The sequence below is a fragment of the Odontesthes bonariensis genome, chromosome 12 (assembly GCF_027942865.1).
Source record: "Odontesthes bonariensis isolate fOdoBon6 chromosome 12, fOdoBon6.hap1, whole genome shotgun sequence".
Taxonomy (NCBI): Eukaryota; Metazoa; Chordata; class Actinopteri; order Atheriniformes; family Atherinopsidae; genus Odontesthes; species Odontesthes bonariensis.
The window spans coordinates 28,729,489-28,746,750 of record NC_134517.1 but is presented as its reverse complement, the minus strand read 5'-3'; the positions used below and the strand labels follow the sequence as shown (position 1 = coordinate 28,746,750).

General features: G+C 40.7%; 1 protein-coding gene across 1 annotated transcript; it reads right to left on the bottom strand.

Annotated features, from left to right (window-relative positions):
- Positions 1-2,434: 2,434 nt before the first annotated feature.
- On the bottom strand, positions 2,435-15,890 carry stam2 (signal transducing adaptor molecule (SH3 domain and ITAM motif) 2). The gene is made up of 14 exons (XM_075479989.1): positions 15,701-15,890; positions 14,033-14,117; positions 13,800-13,875; positions 12,689-12,784; positions 12,340-12,486; positions 9,626-9,692; positions 9,215-9,413; positions 8,340-8,434; positions 8,149-8,231; positions 7,970-8,057; positions 7,815-7,869; positions 6,108-6,255; positions 5,165-5,331; positions 2,435-4,542 (listed from the first exon to the last, which is right to left on the bottom strand). Exons 1-14 carry the CDS (start codon positions 15,738-15,740, stop codon positions 4,356-4,358), a joined length of 1,533 nt encoding a protein of 510 aa, XP_075336104.1. The 5' UTR covers positions 15,741-15,890; the 3' UTR covers positions 2,435-4,355.
- Positions 15,891-17,262: the final 1,372 nt, after the last annotated feature.

The window sequence follows — 17,262 nt, the reverse complement described above, 5'->3', positions numbered from 1 at the left end:
GGATGGAAAATCATATAGTGTCTATAAACCACTGCCCTAATCTAACCCTAAATGTGTTCATGATTACATTCAGAGATATTCATTCGTCCCTATATTTATGTAGCTCAAAGAAATGACTTGTCTAATTCTAAAAGTTGACTTTATAAGGAGCAACTGAACGCAGCAGAAGCGCTCTTTGCGTTTACCTGCTGAGTTCAGGTCAGTTACCTCCAGAGGTGTGAGCAGTATGGCATGTGTGGGTGGGCAGTTGGCTCATCTGGGGGGGCAGAAAACAAAACTTGGAAAAAAAAAGAAAAAAGAAAAAAACACTACTACAACTTCAAGCATAATAATAATAATAATAAAAATAATGATAATGGTAATAATTCAATTCGGTAATGAAAATATGGTCACACTAGCATAAATCATGACCGTCAATTTTGTTAACATTGTGGAATTTTTTTATGAAGTTTTTTTTTTTTTTTGGGGGTGGGGGGTGAGTTTGTAAAGAAATGTAGAACTTGTATGATGCAACAGCTTTTGTTTAACATGCTCCACATTCTCCATTGAGGGTTTAAATTCAAGTAGATACGTGGGGCAAGACATCCAGCCAACTCCAGCTTTTTATTACCTTCATTAAGTCTACATTTCAGATCATTATATACAACAAAAACATCTGAAAATGTAAAAATCGGCTTTTTTTTTCAGCAGCAAGGGGTTAAGGTTACGGAGGGGGGGAAACACAATAACAAAAAAAAAAAATAAAGCTATAAACTATAGCTTTAACTATAGATGTATGCGGGTTTTTTTTTTTTTAAATCACCACCTGCATTTATTCTATCAATACAAGACACAAACCACGATAATAAATCATGGCCTTTTTTCTGGCCAGTTGTCTTTGGATGGACAGGGCATTTCTCGGGGGGGCAGTGCCCCCCAGACCCCCCGTATCCACGCCCCTGGTTACCTCCCATAGAAAAGCACATTAATCCTCATAAAAACTGAATTCTGTCACACTTCAAACACTGTTCTGCTATTATAACACATTTATCTGCTTTTTCATGATAATTACGAGTAATATTTAAAACCACAAGCAAAGAAAATATGGAATCACCCCTTTTAGAGGTTGTTCAGTCAGTTGTTTACACCGATGTAAAGAAAAATCAGATATACTGGCTTTGTAAAGCACTCAAAAGAAAATAAATAAAATCGTTGTGATTAGGATTTGTTTTCCAGATCAAGTAAAGAAAAAACTGTGGAATTACCTTTCAATTTGCATCTCTAAAAGAAATACCTGCACAAGTCTATTTATGCGAATTAATTTGCAATTAAAAGAGATTGTAAGGAACTGGCTGACTGACAGGAACAGTGGAAACAATGCAAAGGAATATAAAATATAAAAACCCCTCCAAGAAGGTAATTCAACTCAAAACATGGCAAAAGATGTTGTCTGTTTCCGAGTCATCTGTGTCCAGCAAACAAAACGCCAACGAAGGACTTAAAACTCAAGGCAATATGCCTGGAAACAGAAAATGTAGAACAAAAATAATTAGGAAAAAATTCAATGTGTAAATGTAAATGTACTTTATTTATACAGCCCTTTACAAACAATCCTTACGGTGTACCAAAGTGCTTTACAGCAGGTAATAAATAAAGAGAAGAATAAGTAAAAACAAATAAAAACAATAAAAGAACAGTGAAAGCAATAAATTAAAAGTGTCATCATACTACTGGGTATTAAAAGCCATCCTAAATAAGTAGGTTTTTAATGTGCATGAAGAGGAATCAAAAGTAAACCATCAGTAACACCTAAAGAGAAGAAAATAAGGTCCAGATGGACCATTTAAAGGACCAGAGAATGTGGCAGTCATCAGGGACATAAAAACAATTTGAACACTTATCATTTAATTGATGAAAAGTGGCTTTCAGGTATTGAAAATAAAGAGGAAAAGATCCACGATCTGGCATTTTTTATTATCTATTTTAGATAGAATGTGCAACAGAGTCCTGTGAACATCCTCCAAGAGGGCCAGTTTGATTTTAACAATGTAATGATCAAGTGAAATCAACATTTTCCATCAGCAGCTCCACACAAAACATTTTTTTTTGCTGCATTTTCTTAAAACCAGGAGTTTTATCAGATATTTTCTGAGTCATCCTGCTGCAGATGGGTGGATTCTTAATCACAGAATATCTGAGAGCAGTTATTTCCGCACCAGAACAGCGACGGCAATCAAAGAATCCCAAATGTGTCCGTTTGAAAAGAGCAGAAACTATAAAAAGCTCCAGCTTTAATGAGTAAATCCTGTCTTGATATAAGCTGGTGAATCTCGTGATGTGTGCAGGGAATAGCGCGGGCTAATTACCGTCGACGGACTATTTTAATCACGTTTCTCTTAATTGTAGAAATGTAATTAAACACCAGAAGAAAAAAAAAAAAAGTCCACTCTGAATATAGGTTATTATCTTTTTTTATTTCAAAGAATATTCAGAAGTTTGCTCTTTATTACAAAAGCAGTTTGTTTTAAAATCCCGGATAAAGGAAAAATTTCCTGGAATATCCTAAATATACAGAATTATACATATCCAGAGAGCTCTGAGACAGAGGTTACTCACCGAAGTTGTGTCTATGCGATTCTTTGACTTCTACAGAAGAAACAAGGCATTCAGTGGCAGTAAATGTTTCCAAAGCTAAGGTGCAGCGACAAATCCGGGTATTTTACATCCAATATACAACACCTTTAACATCCGGGTGCTAAATGTGAAATTAGAGCATCGGGGTTACTACAACACAGCTGTAGATTTAATGAAAACTACCTTAATTTCAACAGAATTAAAACAAGATGTCCAAAAAACAGACAAAAAAAAACAAACAAAAACCCACCTTTGTTCCATTTACATTTTTTTTTTTTTTTTTGTTGCCACGACAAAGTAAAAGCAAAAGCAGAAAAGAATGATAATTACACATCTCTCAACCTTGATAATTACACACGTATAACATCTCAATATATATAGAAATCAAGGTACGGGCCGGTTTTGTATTACACATCCCAGTTTTACGCATTTTCACAAACAGAATCTTGATGTTTTCCAGAGCCCACTCATGAAGGGAGGCTGCGTTTGATCAGAAAACGACGAGCCCACCCTAAAATGTTCATTTACAACGATAAACAACTTCTGATGACATGTAAAAAAAAACAAAAAGAAGACATAAATATCTCAAATGCAAACACAGAATGCAAGGCAGCGAGTTTATGGGGGAAGTTTATGACCCATTTACACAAATCTAACTGATGACATTCATATATGACGGCTGGAACATGAACCGTCCTTCAGAGGTTCTGATGGAGGCAGCGAGCAGCGACGGTGACGGATGCTGGTGAGGTGAGGTGAAAACGACTTCTCGCTTCGGTTTCAATTGTTCAGAGAAAACTGCACAAAACAACAAAAAAAAACTCAATCTGCCTTCAGACTAATTCACCTTTGGACTTAAAAAACAAACAAAAAAATGGAAACAAGACGGGGAAATAAAACCCCAAAAGACAAACCAAACATTTGAGCCGTCAGTGTAGTTGCGTTTGAATTTGCCGTATAGATATTATACAAATCAGCGTGCATTACAGCTAGAGCAGTAGCTATCATGCATGTTTGCTTTAGCTCGTGGCCATTCGTGAGCATTTGGGTGCCATTTTCAGTTTTATCCCCCCCGTTGGTTCACAGGCTGACAACTCCAGACACGCTTTGGTCACACTTTGCAGTCGTCCATCTCACACGCCTGACAGAAAAGATCTTTCTTATCATGAGAAATATGATGCCTCTTGTGAAGGCTTGTGTTCTGATTCCACTTCACTCGCAGCATCTCAGCCCGTTTTATTCCCTCTTGTGTTTGTCATCACACCGACCGGCACCGACACTGCTTTCTCTGTTTTAAAATGATTCAGATTCATGTACAGTAATGGTTGCCCAACCATCCTTTAATCACCTAAAAATTTTTGAAATGCTGTGTGAATTCTTCGCGGGCCGATCCTGAAATAGCGTAATGTTCTGTTTGAACGATGCATCATTAAATTCTAACGTCCTTCATTCTGTAAAATGCCTGCTCATTACACGGCCCTGTGCTTGCAAGGCAAACCCAAACTCCTCTTTTGTGTTTGACCTGTGGAAAGCAGCTTTGCTCAGTTCGAGGACAGGAGGAAACCCCCCCCGGAAGCATGTTCAGGTCCCACCTTGCAGCAGACCTGCGTCACAAACGGTCCGACGTCACAGAAACAAAAGGCCAAAGGAATCATCCGAAAGCAAACACTCCAAAATAAACAAAGTCTGCAACCGAAGTGTCTGAAGTGTGTTTTCTCTCAGGTCTGCCGACAGTCGGAGGCTTACAGCAGAGGTTGCTGGTAATACGCCGCCTGCTGCTGCTGAGGAACCTGGTGGGGGGGGGCAGAGACGGGGTAGGACACAGGAGGCATGCTGGAGCTGTGATAGGCTGACATATCCATGGCCATGCCCGCCTGGTGTGCGTAAGGAACTCCAGCAGCGTGGTTCATGTACTGAGCGTTCACCGCACTGATGAGAAGAAAACACACGAGACATTTAGGTGCCACACAACTCTTCACTGGAAAAAATCTAAGTCTTCCCAAGTATATTTGTCTCATTTCTAGTTAAAATATCTCATTACACTTAATATAAGACACAACTGCCTAACAAGTACTATTTCAGCCAGATATAGGGACTTGTTTGAAGACAATACATCTGGAATATCTTGTTAGATGAAAAAGTCTTGAAAACAAATTGTTTTGAGTCGGATTTCATATGAAACAAGCTTTTTTTATTTACATTTGAAGAGGTTTTTAAGCTAATTTCCTGATCACTTTTATCTCAAAAGTCCCAAATATCACATCTTATTTCAAGAAGTCTTGACAAGCCGATTTTCACAAGTTCCATTGGCAGATTTTTTTTTGCTTATTTCAAGCAAAAACGTCTTTTATTTGCTGTTTTATTACTTATTTTTGGAGGGGCATTTTTTTCCAGTGTTCTTCTTCTCTTATAGTCAAATCCTTTTCCTGTTATATGAGAATATCTCCTCTTTGACTAAAATCTGTAAGATTTGAGATGTAAAATTACCATAATTGGTCACCTGAGATGACCCCTCTTTGTATTGTTTTTGTAGAATTTGCAGGTTTCTTACCTCATGTAGGGAGGCTGAGCTGCTTGGCTGTTGGGTGGAGCCGAGACGTTGGGGGGGAGGGAATGTAGTGGTCCAGGCTGGTCGTTGGGTAGAGCGTAGGGCTGAGCGGGAGGAACCTGGGGCATCCCTGGCTGCATGTAAGGGGCACCAGCTGGTCCAAGGTAACCCTGCAAAGACCAAGACAATAACAAGCTGGCTTTAATAAGTCCCTGGGATAGTGAATATCATAGTTTTTCTTCATTTAAAGGATCTAGTGTTGGACAGTATACCGATACTAGAAAGGTATCATGATACCCTTTCTATCATACTTTACAAAGAATTCAAAGGCCCCCAGGTTAGCGAATGTGACTGAAATCACCATTAGCCCTATAGGAACAGCCCCTAGTGTATGAAACATTTTTCCCCAACACTTTAGAGCCTTTATCATTCTCACAATCTCTTGGCCCTATTTTCTCTCCCTTCGTATCACTGCCTGCTGTGTAGACCAAAGTGCAGACCGCGCAGTAAACACTGTAACAGGCGCGGCTGTCGGCAGGCGACAGCACGCAGTGATACGAAGGGAGAGAAAATAGGCCCAAGCGATTGTGAGGTCTGACTTTTTCCTGGAGAACGATTTTGTGATGCAAATGTATTACTCTGTTGAACGCATATTGTTTTAAGAAGCAAAACGCTTTATTTTTTAAACCCCAGCCAACTAGCCGGACTACCTTCATCAACACCAAAACGAGGCTGGAACTCGGCTCACAGGACGCAGCAGGGGTAAGTCAAATTTAATAAATGATATTGCTAAAATGGGATGTCATACAGCTTCATGTCAAAAGAGGCGAACTATCCCTTTAATGATTCATAGATAATGATTCACAGCTCGTAGCTGAAGCGTCATTTGAACTTTTTCTAAAAGCTACTTTTGAGAGGCTTGAAGAGCAGCTCTAATTGTTCTGACCTGCATGGCCGCAGTAGAGCCGGCTGGTGCGTACTGCGACTGCATCTTGGAGTAGGTCGAGTAGTAAGGAGCTTCGTTCACCAGCTTGTTGTAAAGCTCCAGAGCCTCCATGACTTTCAAATTCAATTCTGACAGCTCTGAATGATTCCTGCAACAGAGAGAGAGAGCAACAGCAAAGGCTCAACCACCGTTGTGTATATCCTGAACTTCTCTTAAAGGCCTACAGAAAGCTGACACTACACCCAATACATAATGATAATACATACACAGAGGAACAATAATGATCATTGGACTCTACACAAAAACATTTCATAAAGGCATGAAATTTGCGATTTTGAATTTGCCGCTAGGAAACCTTCCTGGAATTCCAGACTGGGGGCGGGGCTTCCGTGTGACGTCACAAGTGCCATGGTTTTTCCTGGCTGCCTCAGTGTTGCCAATTTAGCTAGATTTAGCGACTTTTGGCCATCTCTGGCGACAAAAAAAAATAATCTAGCGACTTTCGGGCTCAATCTGGCTGAATCTAGCAACAATTCAACTTGTTTTGTGAGTGACAAATCAGTTGCCCCGCGACACCATACAAGCCGAGACAGAAGCACTGCAGGACGGTGGTAACCCGGCATTTCCTGTCAAAACCGCAGTTTCAAGCTAGCTACAACGAGGGTAGGTTCACTTCCTGTTTTCAAAACAACAGCACGTAATGGCTTTCCCTATGATAAAAGGCAACGGGTATTTTATTTTGTCAAAATAACCGGAAGTGCGTTGCTCACTGCGGCTAGCTTTAGCAGCGCCGAATTCGTCGGAACAAAATGGTAAACAGCCGGTATTTTGTCAGGTTTTCAACACGTTGGGGATCTAAACGACTACTTTCTCACCTGAAAAGTTTCAAATGTTGCGGGGACAGAGGAAGCAGAGAGACCTGCGGTCGGAACTTGTGTCTGTGTCTCCCTGTCCGCCTGCCTCCTCTCTGGTGAAATCAGCCGGAGCTATCCCGCCGTGTTCAGCTCCCTGCGGTGCGGACACTCAGGGGGAATCCACCTGGCGGAGAGCGGACACACCGCGGGATGGTTGCCCTGAAATCAGCCGGCAGAGCGATCATCAAGAGCCCCAACGTGGACATGATCGCTCTGCCGGCTGATTTCCACTCTCCACCTGGCGGAGAGTGTGTTCGCTCTCCGCCAGGTGGATTCCTGTCCGACCGCGGGTCTCTCTGCTTCCTCTGTCCCCGGTGGTGTGAGCTGCTGCAGCTGAGGGCAACACACGCACTTCGTACATCTACTCGCAATAAAAACTGCACTGAACCCAACGTTTTATATTTCCAAGCGACGTCCCGCGGCACACATCGAAATTTGCCGTGAAGAAGCTGTCCAGGTCTGGCAAACTGCTGGCTTCTCTACTAGAACTACTGGTGATTGTTCCAGCAGCTGGCACTCGTGACGTCACGCACCTGTCGTTCCAGTTTGCCAAATTCGAGTCAAATGTGGTGATAGTTTATTGGGCCTAATCAGGACTATCCAGGGCCCAAAATTATTTTAAAATCATAAAAAAATTCCATGGTATATAAGGAATCGATCTGCTATTTCAGTTTTGTGCAAAAAAATCACCTTTCTGTAGGCCTTTAAATCATTTTTGACAGAGACCTTAAAAAAAAAAACAGTTATTTACAATTCAAATATTCGTAAATATATAATATCTTTGACATTATACTTGTCAATCTCTTGCAGCTTCTCGTCAATCATTGGGTTCATCTGCTCACATGCACCTGTTCAGACAATGACAGATGGAGAGAGAAACAGAAACACAGTTAGAAAACAAGGCATGACTCAGCGTGACGAGAATTAAACCAGCATTAGAGTTTCTACCCTCCAGCTGGATCAGCTCCTGGGAGTCAGGATTCGGATCTGCAGGATCTGCATTCTGCAGCAGCGCCAGCGTTCTGTCCATCTTCGCCTGCAGACAAAACACAGCATTATCTGGGTTGATCATTGGACTGCGAGTTGATTTGGAGTTTTTAGATGAAAGAACTGAGGAAACGTGGGACCTCATCGATGTAGACGGGCTCAGGCTCAGCATTGGTTTCCAGGATCGTCTCTTCGGGACTGGCCGTCTTTTCAACATAAGCCACTGTGGAGGGAAACGTCTCCTGGTTAATCAAGCAGCTGTGTAACAAAAACGTTTAAACTTTTAAAGGAACGGAACATAAACCAGACAGAAGGAAATTAAAAAGCCCACCTGGCTCTGGATCTGCATTCAGATTGGTTGTGACAAAGTTGGAGGGGAACAGCCCAACTCCTCTGTGATTCTCCCCCTTCCACCAGTTTGGATCGCTGTAAACAGAAGCATGAAATGGGAACAGGTATCACTGCGCCAGCTTCCTGCATGTGGCCACAACTCAACAGCCAAACCCATCATATTCTAATGTGGTCCCTCTGCAGCGCTCTGTATAATCAAGACGTTTCCACTCCTCCAATACGCAGGGATGTGGAATTTGCCAAAGACAAAATTCAGAGCAGAGGGGCAGATTCCCAACCTCCAGGTCAGGGGTGGGTCTTTGCCTCAAACAGAAGAGTTCAAGGATCTGGAGATCTTGTTCACAAATGGTATCAGAATAGAGCGAGAGCCAGACAGACAGACGGATATGGAAGTGCTCGGCAGTAAAGTGGGCGCTGAGCCGGTTCGTTGTGGTAAAGAAGGAGCTGAGAAAAACCTCATCTATGGCCATGAGATTTTGGTAGTGACCAAAAGAACGAGATTGCAGATATCAAAGGGACTGAAATGAGTTTCCTTTGAAGGGTGGTTGGGCTCAAGCTTACAGATAGGATGAGGAGCTCATACATCTGGAGCCACTGCTCCTCAGCATGGAAGGAAGTCACCTGAGCTGCTTCAGACTTTGATAATAAGCTGGTTCAGACCTCCTTTGGAGGTTTTTCAGGCTCATCCAACTGGGTAATATCTGGGCCGATAGCAGAAGAAAGTGGATGGATTGATGGTTTGGGAAACACCACACCGTCCCAAATGTGTTGGACCTCAACAAACTACAACGTTGCCCTCTCCAACTGCACTCAAAGCAGAGCTCAGTCACAGATTGATGAGATATGAAGCAATACCTGTCATCCAAAATGATGATAAGTTCCCCAGCTTTGAAGGTCAGCTCGTTGTCTTCGGCAGCTTCAAAGTCATACAGAGCACGAGCCTTCCGGACCTCCAGCCCGCCGTTGCCATTAGTGTAGGTTGGGGGGTCATTGGTCAGGGTCAGGGGTTTGGTCTCCACCTGCTGCTTCTGCTCCTGTAAGGACAGCTCAATGGCTGCCAGAGGAAAACGTTGACGTGCAAAGAGGACAAGAAGAAGAGAAGATGATTATTTTTACATCTAGAATACAATCAGCTCACAGAAGACTGCTTAAAGACGTCTAAACGAAGGAGGAATGAAGAGTATGAACTCATCACCGGCTCTACTCCTCACAGAAAGAAGGATTTTAACATGCGTAACAGGGAAAATGTGGCATCAAACTCTCTACCTTTAGCCAGGTCGTCCTCATCTGACACTTTGCTTGGAGCAGGTGTGGCGACCTTTGTGGTGGACCCCTGGAGTCAACAGAGAAAGATAAGGTCACATCTGTGTGTGCGTGCACAATGACGACAGCTGCCACCTGCAGTTCAAACTGGGAACCACACGTTGCTCGGAGGAGTGACATTCGTGCTTGTACAGCCAGCTGCTGTCGTATTACAGCCTGTAAATACAGCGTCCAACACAGGATTCACAGGCTGCAAGCTGAATTCTATCTTTTAGATTTGCCTTGCAGCCTGGAAAGAGTCCGTTTTACTGCCTGTACGGACTTCAATGGGTACACAAAACAAAACACGTAACAACAAAAGGCGAACAGGAGAGACTTATAACCAGTTTTACATGGATTAATAGTGTGGCTGAATCCAAACAGACCTGTTTGCCGTGTAAAAAAAAAAGACATTTACGCTCAGAATGAATGATTAGTGAAGGTAAATACTGCCGCAGCTTGAGTCCCACGGCCTGCTGATGTTTGCTCAGGAGCTGAGACAGATGAAATGTCAGACCTGCTGCTTCACGTGTCACCTGCTCTCCACTGAGGCACGTTTCTCAGCACTTTTCTCTGTTTAATAAGCAGCACACCACCGCAGCAAAATGGAGCACAGCCAGTGACAAGAAAGCGGTCTAAGTGCTCGTTTTTTCATCACACTCTGCATTTATGTCTGCTTATCCGGGTTATTAATGCACACCAAGTGGCTGCTTTATTAGATATGCATGTGAAATCATAATGTTGATATTCAGACATGAAGAAAAAAAGTAGGCCAGATGTTTTACAAGAGCCTGAGAGTCAAGTCCACTTCAAATTGTGACATATAGTTAGGTAACATATCACGCAAGCTTTAAGCAGAGTGGAAACCAGACGACAGCTCGAGTTTACTCAAAAAAAAGATCATTCACAGAATTAAATAAATGTATGAAAATTAGGGCTGGGCAACGATAAATTTTTTTTATCGAATTAATCATGTGATTTCCCTGATTAATCGTATTTGTACGCAAAATCCCAAAATGAATCCAAAAGTAGTGTATAGCCTTTAGCATTTAGCTTTATTTTAAATGTGCTGCCATATGAATGAAAGTGCCATAACATTTGTTGTGCAAACACACTTTTAACATCAGCATCTTTCCGTAGTTTTTATGTAGAAGCCTCGCTCCACTGTCTGTTTCCTTGAATGACTTGCTGCTATCAGTTGTGTGTTTTGCCTTTAAGTGATATTTTAGACTGGAACTACTACGCTGAGAAGACAATTCAACTTGGCAGTGTTTACAGATGACTTTGGTTCTGTCGACTCCGCCGTCTGGAAGAACTTTAAAATGAAAATGGCCGAGTAAAAGTTCCGTACCCTTCTCCATGTTTGGTGGATCCGCCGATTACTTTCTTTTCTGGTTCCACAGCAGACAGCAACAGACTTTTACAATAATAAAATAAATAATAAAATCTATGTTAATGCGCGATAAAATATTTGTCGGTGTTAAATGATTAATGAGTTAACGCGATAATAACGAGTTAACTCGCCCAGCCTTAATGAAAAGGAAACTATAGGATCAGCTGTTACAATCTGTATCTGCATGCTCTGTTATCGAGGTCCATAGATTAAGCATGATTAGGAGCAGATAGCCAATAAAGCAGTGATAGTTGCTGATTTAGCTGAAAGGTTTTCCTCGTTTTCCACCTTTTTGATTTAAAACTGATTGAATGTGTAGACTTGTCTTGGTTTAGATATGACTGAGAAGTCAAAGCTTACAGCAAATACCAAACTGGTTAACCAAAAAGTCCAGTTCAGGTAGAAAACAAGTCCCAATTTGTTTTGTACCGCAGAAAGACCCCAAAGCTGTGAGAGTTAAACGGATAGTTCGCCTCTTTTGACATGAAGCTATATATTAGCAATATTATTTATGAACATCTTCTTACCCCCTGCTGCATCCTGTGAGCCGAGTTCCGGCCGAGTTTTGGTGTTGATGAAGGTAGTCCGGCTAGTTGGCTGGGGTTTAAAAAATAAAGCGTTTTGCTTCTCAAAACAATATGCGTTCAAAAGAGTAATACATTTGCATCACAAAACTGTTCATCCAGAAAAAGTCTGGATGCTGGCTGCCGCCTACCGACAGCCGCGCCTGTTATGGTGTTTACTGCTCGGTCTGCACTTCGGTCTGCACAGCAGGCAGTGATATGAAGGGAGAGAAAATAGGGCCAAGCGATTGTGAGGTCTGACTTTTTCCTGGAGAACGATTTTGTGATGCAAATGTATTACTCTTTTGGACGCATATTGTTTTGAGAAGCAAAACGCTTTATTTTTGTGGCCCCAGCCAACTAGCCGGACTACTTTCGTCAACGCCAAAATGAGGCTGGAACTCTGCTCACAGGACGCAGCAGGGGGTAAGAAAATCGCTGCGTTTGAAACCGCATACTTCTCCTACTACTCATTCTAACTTTTTGAGTTAGTAAGCGAGTTTGAGTAAGCGAGAAGTTCCCGGATGCATACTAGATTCTCCTAAATGTTGGGTATGCATCATGAGGTTACTACTCATACTCAAGGCGAACTATCCCTTTAACATGAGGAACCTGAACTGATTTAATCAGAATTTAGCTACAACTTGTTTTGTTGATTACATGATGAACGACCACCCTAACAAAGACGAGATCATATTCGACTCGTAGCCTCTTCGACTCACCTGAGAGGAAGCAGTGGGGAAACTGATCCCCTCCTCTTTCAGAGTCTTGATGGTGGCACCAATCAGACTGAGCTGCGGATCCTTCTGGAAGCCTTCTGCCCACTCCACCATCAGTGCCTTTAGCTTTTCACACACCTTAGGATGCGCCTACAGAACACACGAAACAAGCGTTTACGTCGGTCCTTCCAGAAAGAGAGCAAACGCTTCTCTGACACAGTTTACAGTGCAGATGGCTTCCAGAACATAGTAACAACAGCATGTAAAACATTTCAATAAATACTCCACAGAGCGGGAGGTCTTACACGAGTGAGTCAGTTAAGAGTGCAAACATTCACATTAACACACTCACCTTATTCAACACACTCCGCACTTCACTGGCAAACTCTCTGGAGCAAATTTCCAAATGGAATATTTTGCCACAGTTTGATACACAAGCACCCAGCAACTATAAGAGAAGAAGGTAAAAATGCATTACAGCCAAAAAGGACGATATTTCAGCAGATATTCAGTGCTCCAGCAACAGCATTACTGAATTATTTAAAGCACATATCAATAGTAGGTGATTAGAAATGGTTCTGATGACATTAGGGCTTTAATCATCTGAATGAGTGAACGTGGGCATCTAAAAATAGAGAAGATCATGTGACACTATCAGCTGAGAATGACTCAGTTAGGGAAACAACTCTGACATTCCTCATTTACTCACTTCAACGAACTGCTTAATAAAATGTTGATTAACTTGCACTTCTTGGGATTTACTGGGACAGAGAAGCAGTTGATAACATTTGGTATTCATGTTGTTTATGTTCTATTAAAGGGGAAGTTAGTTTTTTTTCATCTACTCACCCATAACAGTTTGTTGAAAGTCGAATGTTAAATAGCCCCGAAAAACAACAGCACAGCAGCTCTGAGCTAACAGCGCAATAGTACCCGTTCATTCATTCATTGGTCTTAAAGTATTGGTGAAATAAAGAAAGATAATGCCTTATTTAGAGGCTGTATTGTCTCTGCCCAGTTCTCTCCCGTTATATGGATATACGCAGATCTCCAGTGATCTAAATATCTTCTGGAGGAGGTCGACTTTCACCAAACTGTTATCGGTGAGTAGATGAACGTATTTTATGCCAAAAATAAGGGCCAGGTTTAAAAAAAACAAAACGAACTTCTCCTTTAAATCGTTGGTATAAAAACGTGAACACAAATCTAGTTCTTGACTCCTACTTTGTGACTCCTTAAAATAAATCAACTTTGGATTAAACATTTCAGTCTCTAGTATATGAGGCTTATTCCTGACTGGATCTTTGGTAAAAGACGGGAGGAATTTACACTCATCTTGAATTCAGGATACTTTTAAATGACATATTCAAGAAGGTTATTGTCACATGCACAGCAAAACGGTGTTTACACTGTAAGGTACACTATTCATGCCTTTTAATCTATAAAAGCGGTATGTAACTCACATTGAGGGCCTGCATGGCAACATGAGGCACTTTGTGATTGACTCTCTTCATTATGGATCTCAAGCTGTCCTTTGGTCTGTACAAAAAGAGAAGAGCAACTCATTTCCAGTACAGTAAATATGAAACAAAGCCTGATATCTGAACTCTAGAAGGACACCCGATGTCATTTAACATCAGGGCACAGTGTTCCTGAATGCCTAATGTGCTCTTGTAATGCCTTTTTTCCAGCTCACCCATTGGCCGTTGTTCCAATCTTATCACAGATGTCCATGATGAGCCCCCAGTCATCTGTTGTGTTGTTTTCATTTGTTGACTTCTCTGGAAATATGTGAACATGGATACAGTACATATGGTCAAGTGAGAAAGCATCTTCACTGCCATCATGGCTGCTTGGTTTTCATGCCAGTCACAGTCGGAAAGTGTTGGAGTCGTAAATAGGAAGCACTGAGCTGCTGTATTTAGCTGGTGTGATATCTTTAAGAAGTCATGTAGCACAACAAAATGTCACAGGTTTGCTATTTTTTACTGGGTGAATAAGCCACATTTCCCCAGTAAACTGCTGTGAAAGGATGTGGCAACAATCCAGATTACGAATTTTGATGTGTGGCCCATCATTACTAAAACCCGTTAAATGGCTATTTGTCACGACACTCATGACTCATCTGTAATTTAAATACAACAGCGCGTCATTGTGCGGCCAGCCGGCCACACAACACATGTTCTGTTGCCGAGACAGATTACATTCATGAACAAGGAAGTTTGAATAAAAATTTACATGTGTTTGATAAAAGCTACACATACACTCTGCCTGCAACAATCATTAGAAAGCATATCTCTTATTATTTTAGCTGACTGTGATCATTTTTGCATAATCATCTAAAGAATTTCAGTTAAAACTGTCTTAAACTAACAAACGTGACATTTCCATCACACCGTTTTCCATTGTTTGCTCCCCAGTTCTCTGCTATGGTTTAACGGCACCAACTGTTGACATCCAAGCGCTTCATTTCTAGCATATTTCACCAAGTACATTTGCATTAAAATCTACTGACACGAAAACCATGAACTTAGTCGCAACAACAAACACTAAAGTGCTGCTTTTTCAAATTCAGTTTTAAGAAAACATCTAAAACTAATAAACTGTAGGTATAAAAGTTTTATGATCATGACAGTCTTGATTCAAACAACACATGAGACAAAAAACCCTCAAATGAAAGTACACTCAACTGATTAATTGATTAATCAGCACTTAAGACAATTAAATTTACATTAACCAATCAACTGCTAACCAAATGGTTTTTGCGTTTATTTTCTTTATTAACTGTAGATTTTTTTAAATGGATAAATCTTTCTAATGACTAAACATTATAACGAATACAGACATATCAAACGTTGATTATATCCATTGTTTTGTAACTGTCAGCTGAGCATTTTTGTCCCGTGATGGACATTTTTCACAACTAGAGAGAACTTTACAATGTAATTGATTAAAAAATAAAACAATAGAATATAGAGGAATTACATTGTTTTTAATATATGGCAAAAAATAAGTACGACTGAAGCCATGCGAGCTAAATCAGGTGATTCAGGAGGAGACTTTGTGGTACATTCAGTTACATGAGTAAGACCCGAAGTTGGTAACCAAGGAGTCGCTTAACACAACTGCCAAAATTACCGATAAACTTGATGAAAGTTGTTGACAACTGGCCAGCTTGTCCTCTACACGTTAAAAAAGAAGCCCTAACTTCTGTATGTTGACGGCAGAAAACCTGACAGCGCTTAAATTACGTAATTTTACGGCGGACTATGTAAGCTAACTAGCATTAGCTTCGAGTGTTGTTGGCCCTGCCGTTAGCTACTCTGACGTCCTGTAAAGGCCAAAAGGAAAATACTTCACTTACCAACATCTTGGTCAAAGGTATTTTGGGAAAATAAAGGCATTCTGACGACTTAAAAAGAGACAACCAGAATTTTTAACAAAAGATTAGTATGAGCGTTGTCGAACTAAACCTAAACAAATGTCTCTTCCTTGTCCATTAAACTTGTACCAGTTGCTTTTCCGGAAACTTGGCTGTCTCCCATAATGCCTGAGCGATATTTTCTAACTGTTGTGATTGGGAGTGGTAGAAAAAAATAAAAATAAAATAAAATAAATAATAATAACATATGTTGTGTCTTTAACGATTATTTTCAATTCGTTAAAATGTGTTAAAGTTGTTCAAAATTTACCCAACATTTACTATTTGAACATTTTTGTACAACACTGCCATCTGGTGGACAAAGATAACACACGAGTTCATCTTAGTTTGTTATTCCATTTGAAATAATACATCACATTTGAATGCTTCATGCATAAATAACACTGGAAAACTGCACTTATAACAATACTATTTATCATTTAAATGTTATAATCAGACATATCAAACGTTGATTAAATCCATTGTTTTGTAACTGTCAGCTGAGCATTTTTGTCCCGTGATGGACATTTTTCACAACTAAAGAAAAATTTACAATGTAATTGATTAAAAAATAAAACAATAGAATAAAGAGGAATTACATTGTTTTTACAGTTTTTCTCTATTGGTTTGGCTCATTTCTTGAAACAGAAATTACATTCTCAAAACTCTAAGATCATTTGGCAGAACACTCTTATAGTTCAGCACAACACCATAGCTAACCTGCAAAAGCACATGTCTCTCCCAAAACTGTTCACCCATGCTTCAGACCTGATTTCTTTCCCATGTAAAGAGTCAGTGCCACCCAAATTGCAAAGATCTTTCTCAATTGCCTAGGCTCATTTCTTGAAACAGACTGGACGTTTTCAACACTCTTTAGTACTTTTTGCTAAACTAAACTGAATGGTTCAGCAAAACACCATGGTTCACCAGCAAAAGCTCATATCTCCCCCTAAACAGTTCACCCATGTGTCAAAATGAAGTTTCTTTCTCATTCAAATAGTCAGTGCCCCCAAAATGCATTGTCCTTTTGGCATTGCGTGAGCACTACAAGTCAAAATGTTTAGATGTTTTGCCGCTATGGCATAGGACTACCTAACAGAATACAATAGTGTATAAAACTGAAGGAAAAAAGGTTCACAGTAAGAGTAGCCTCAAAGCACACACAATACACTCGTACCAACCATTTTTATTCACACAAATACTGTGAAGTACGTAACTTCCATACAGTATAGTATTGTAGAAGGAAAAGAAAAATATACATAGCACACATATACTGTAACACAAACAAAAAAACAAGCAAAATTAAGTGGCCTACAGTACTGTAAATAAATCTGCAGCTTACAGAAAACACTATAGCAACACTTTACTGGTCGCTGTCGTCCCCCTCCCGCTCACCCTACCCTCCCCCGCCCCTCCCTCATGACCACTGTCCTCACCCTCCTGGCCGTCCAGACGTTGCTGTCTGTCTGGCCACAGATTCTCATCAACATCGCAATGTATATTTT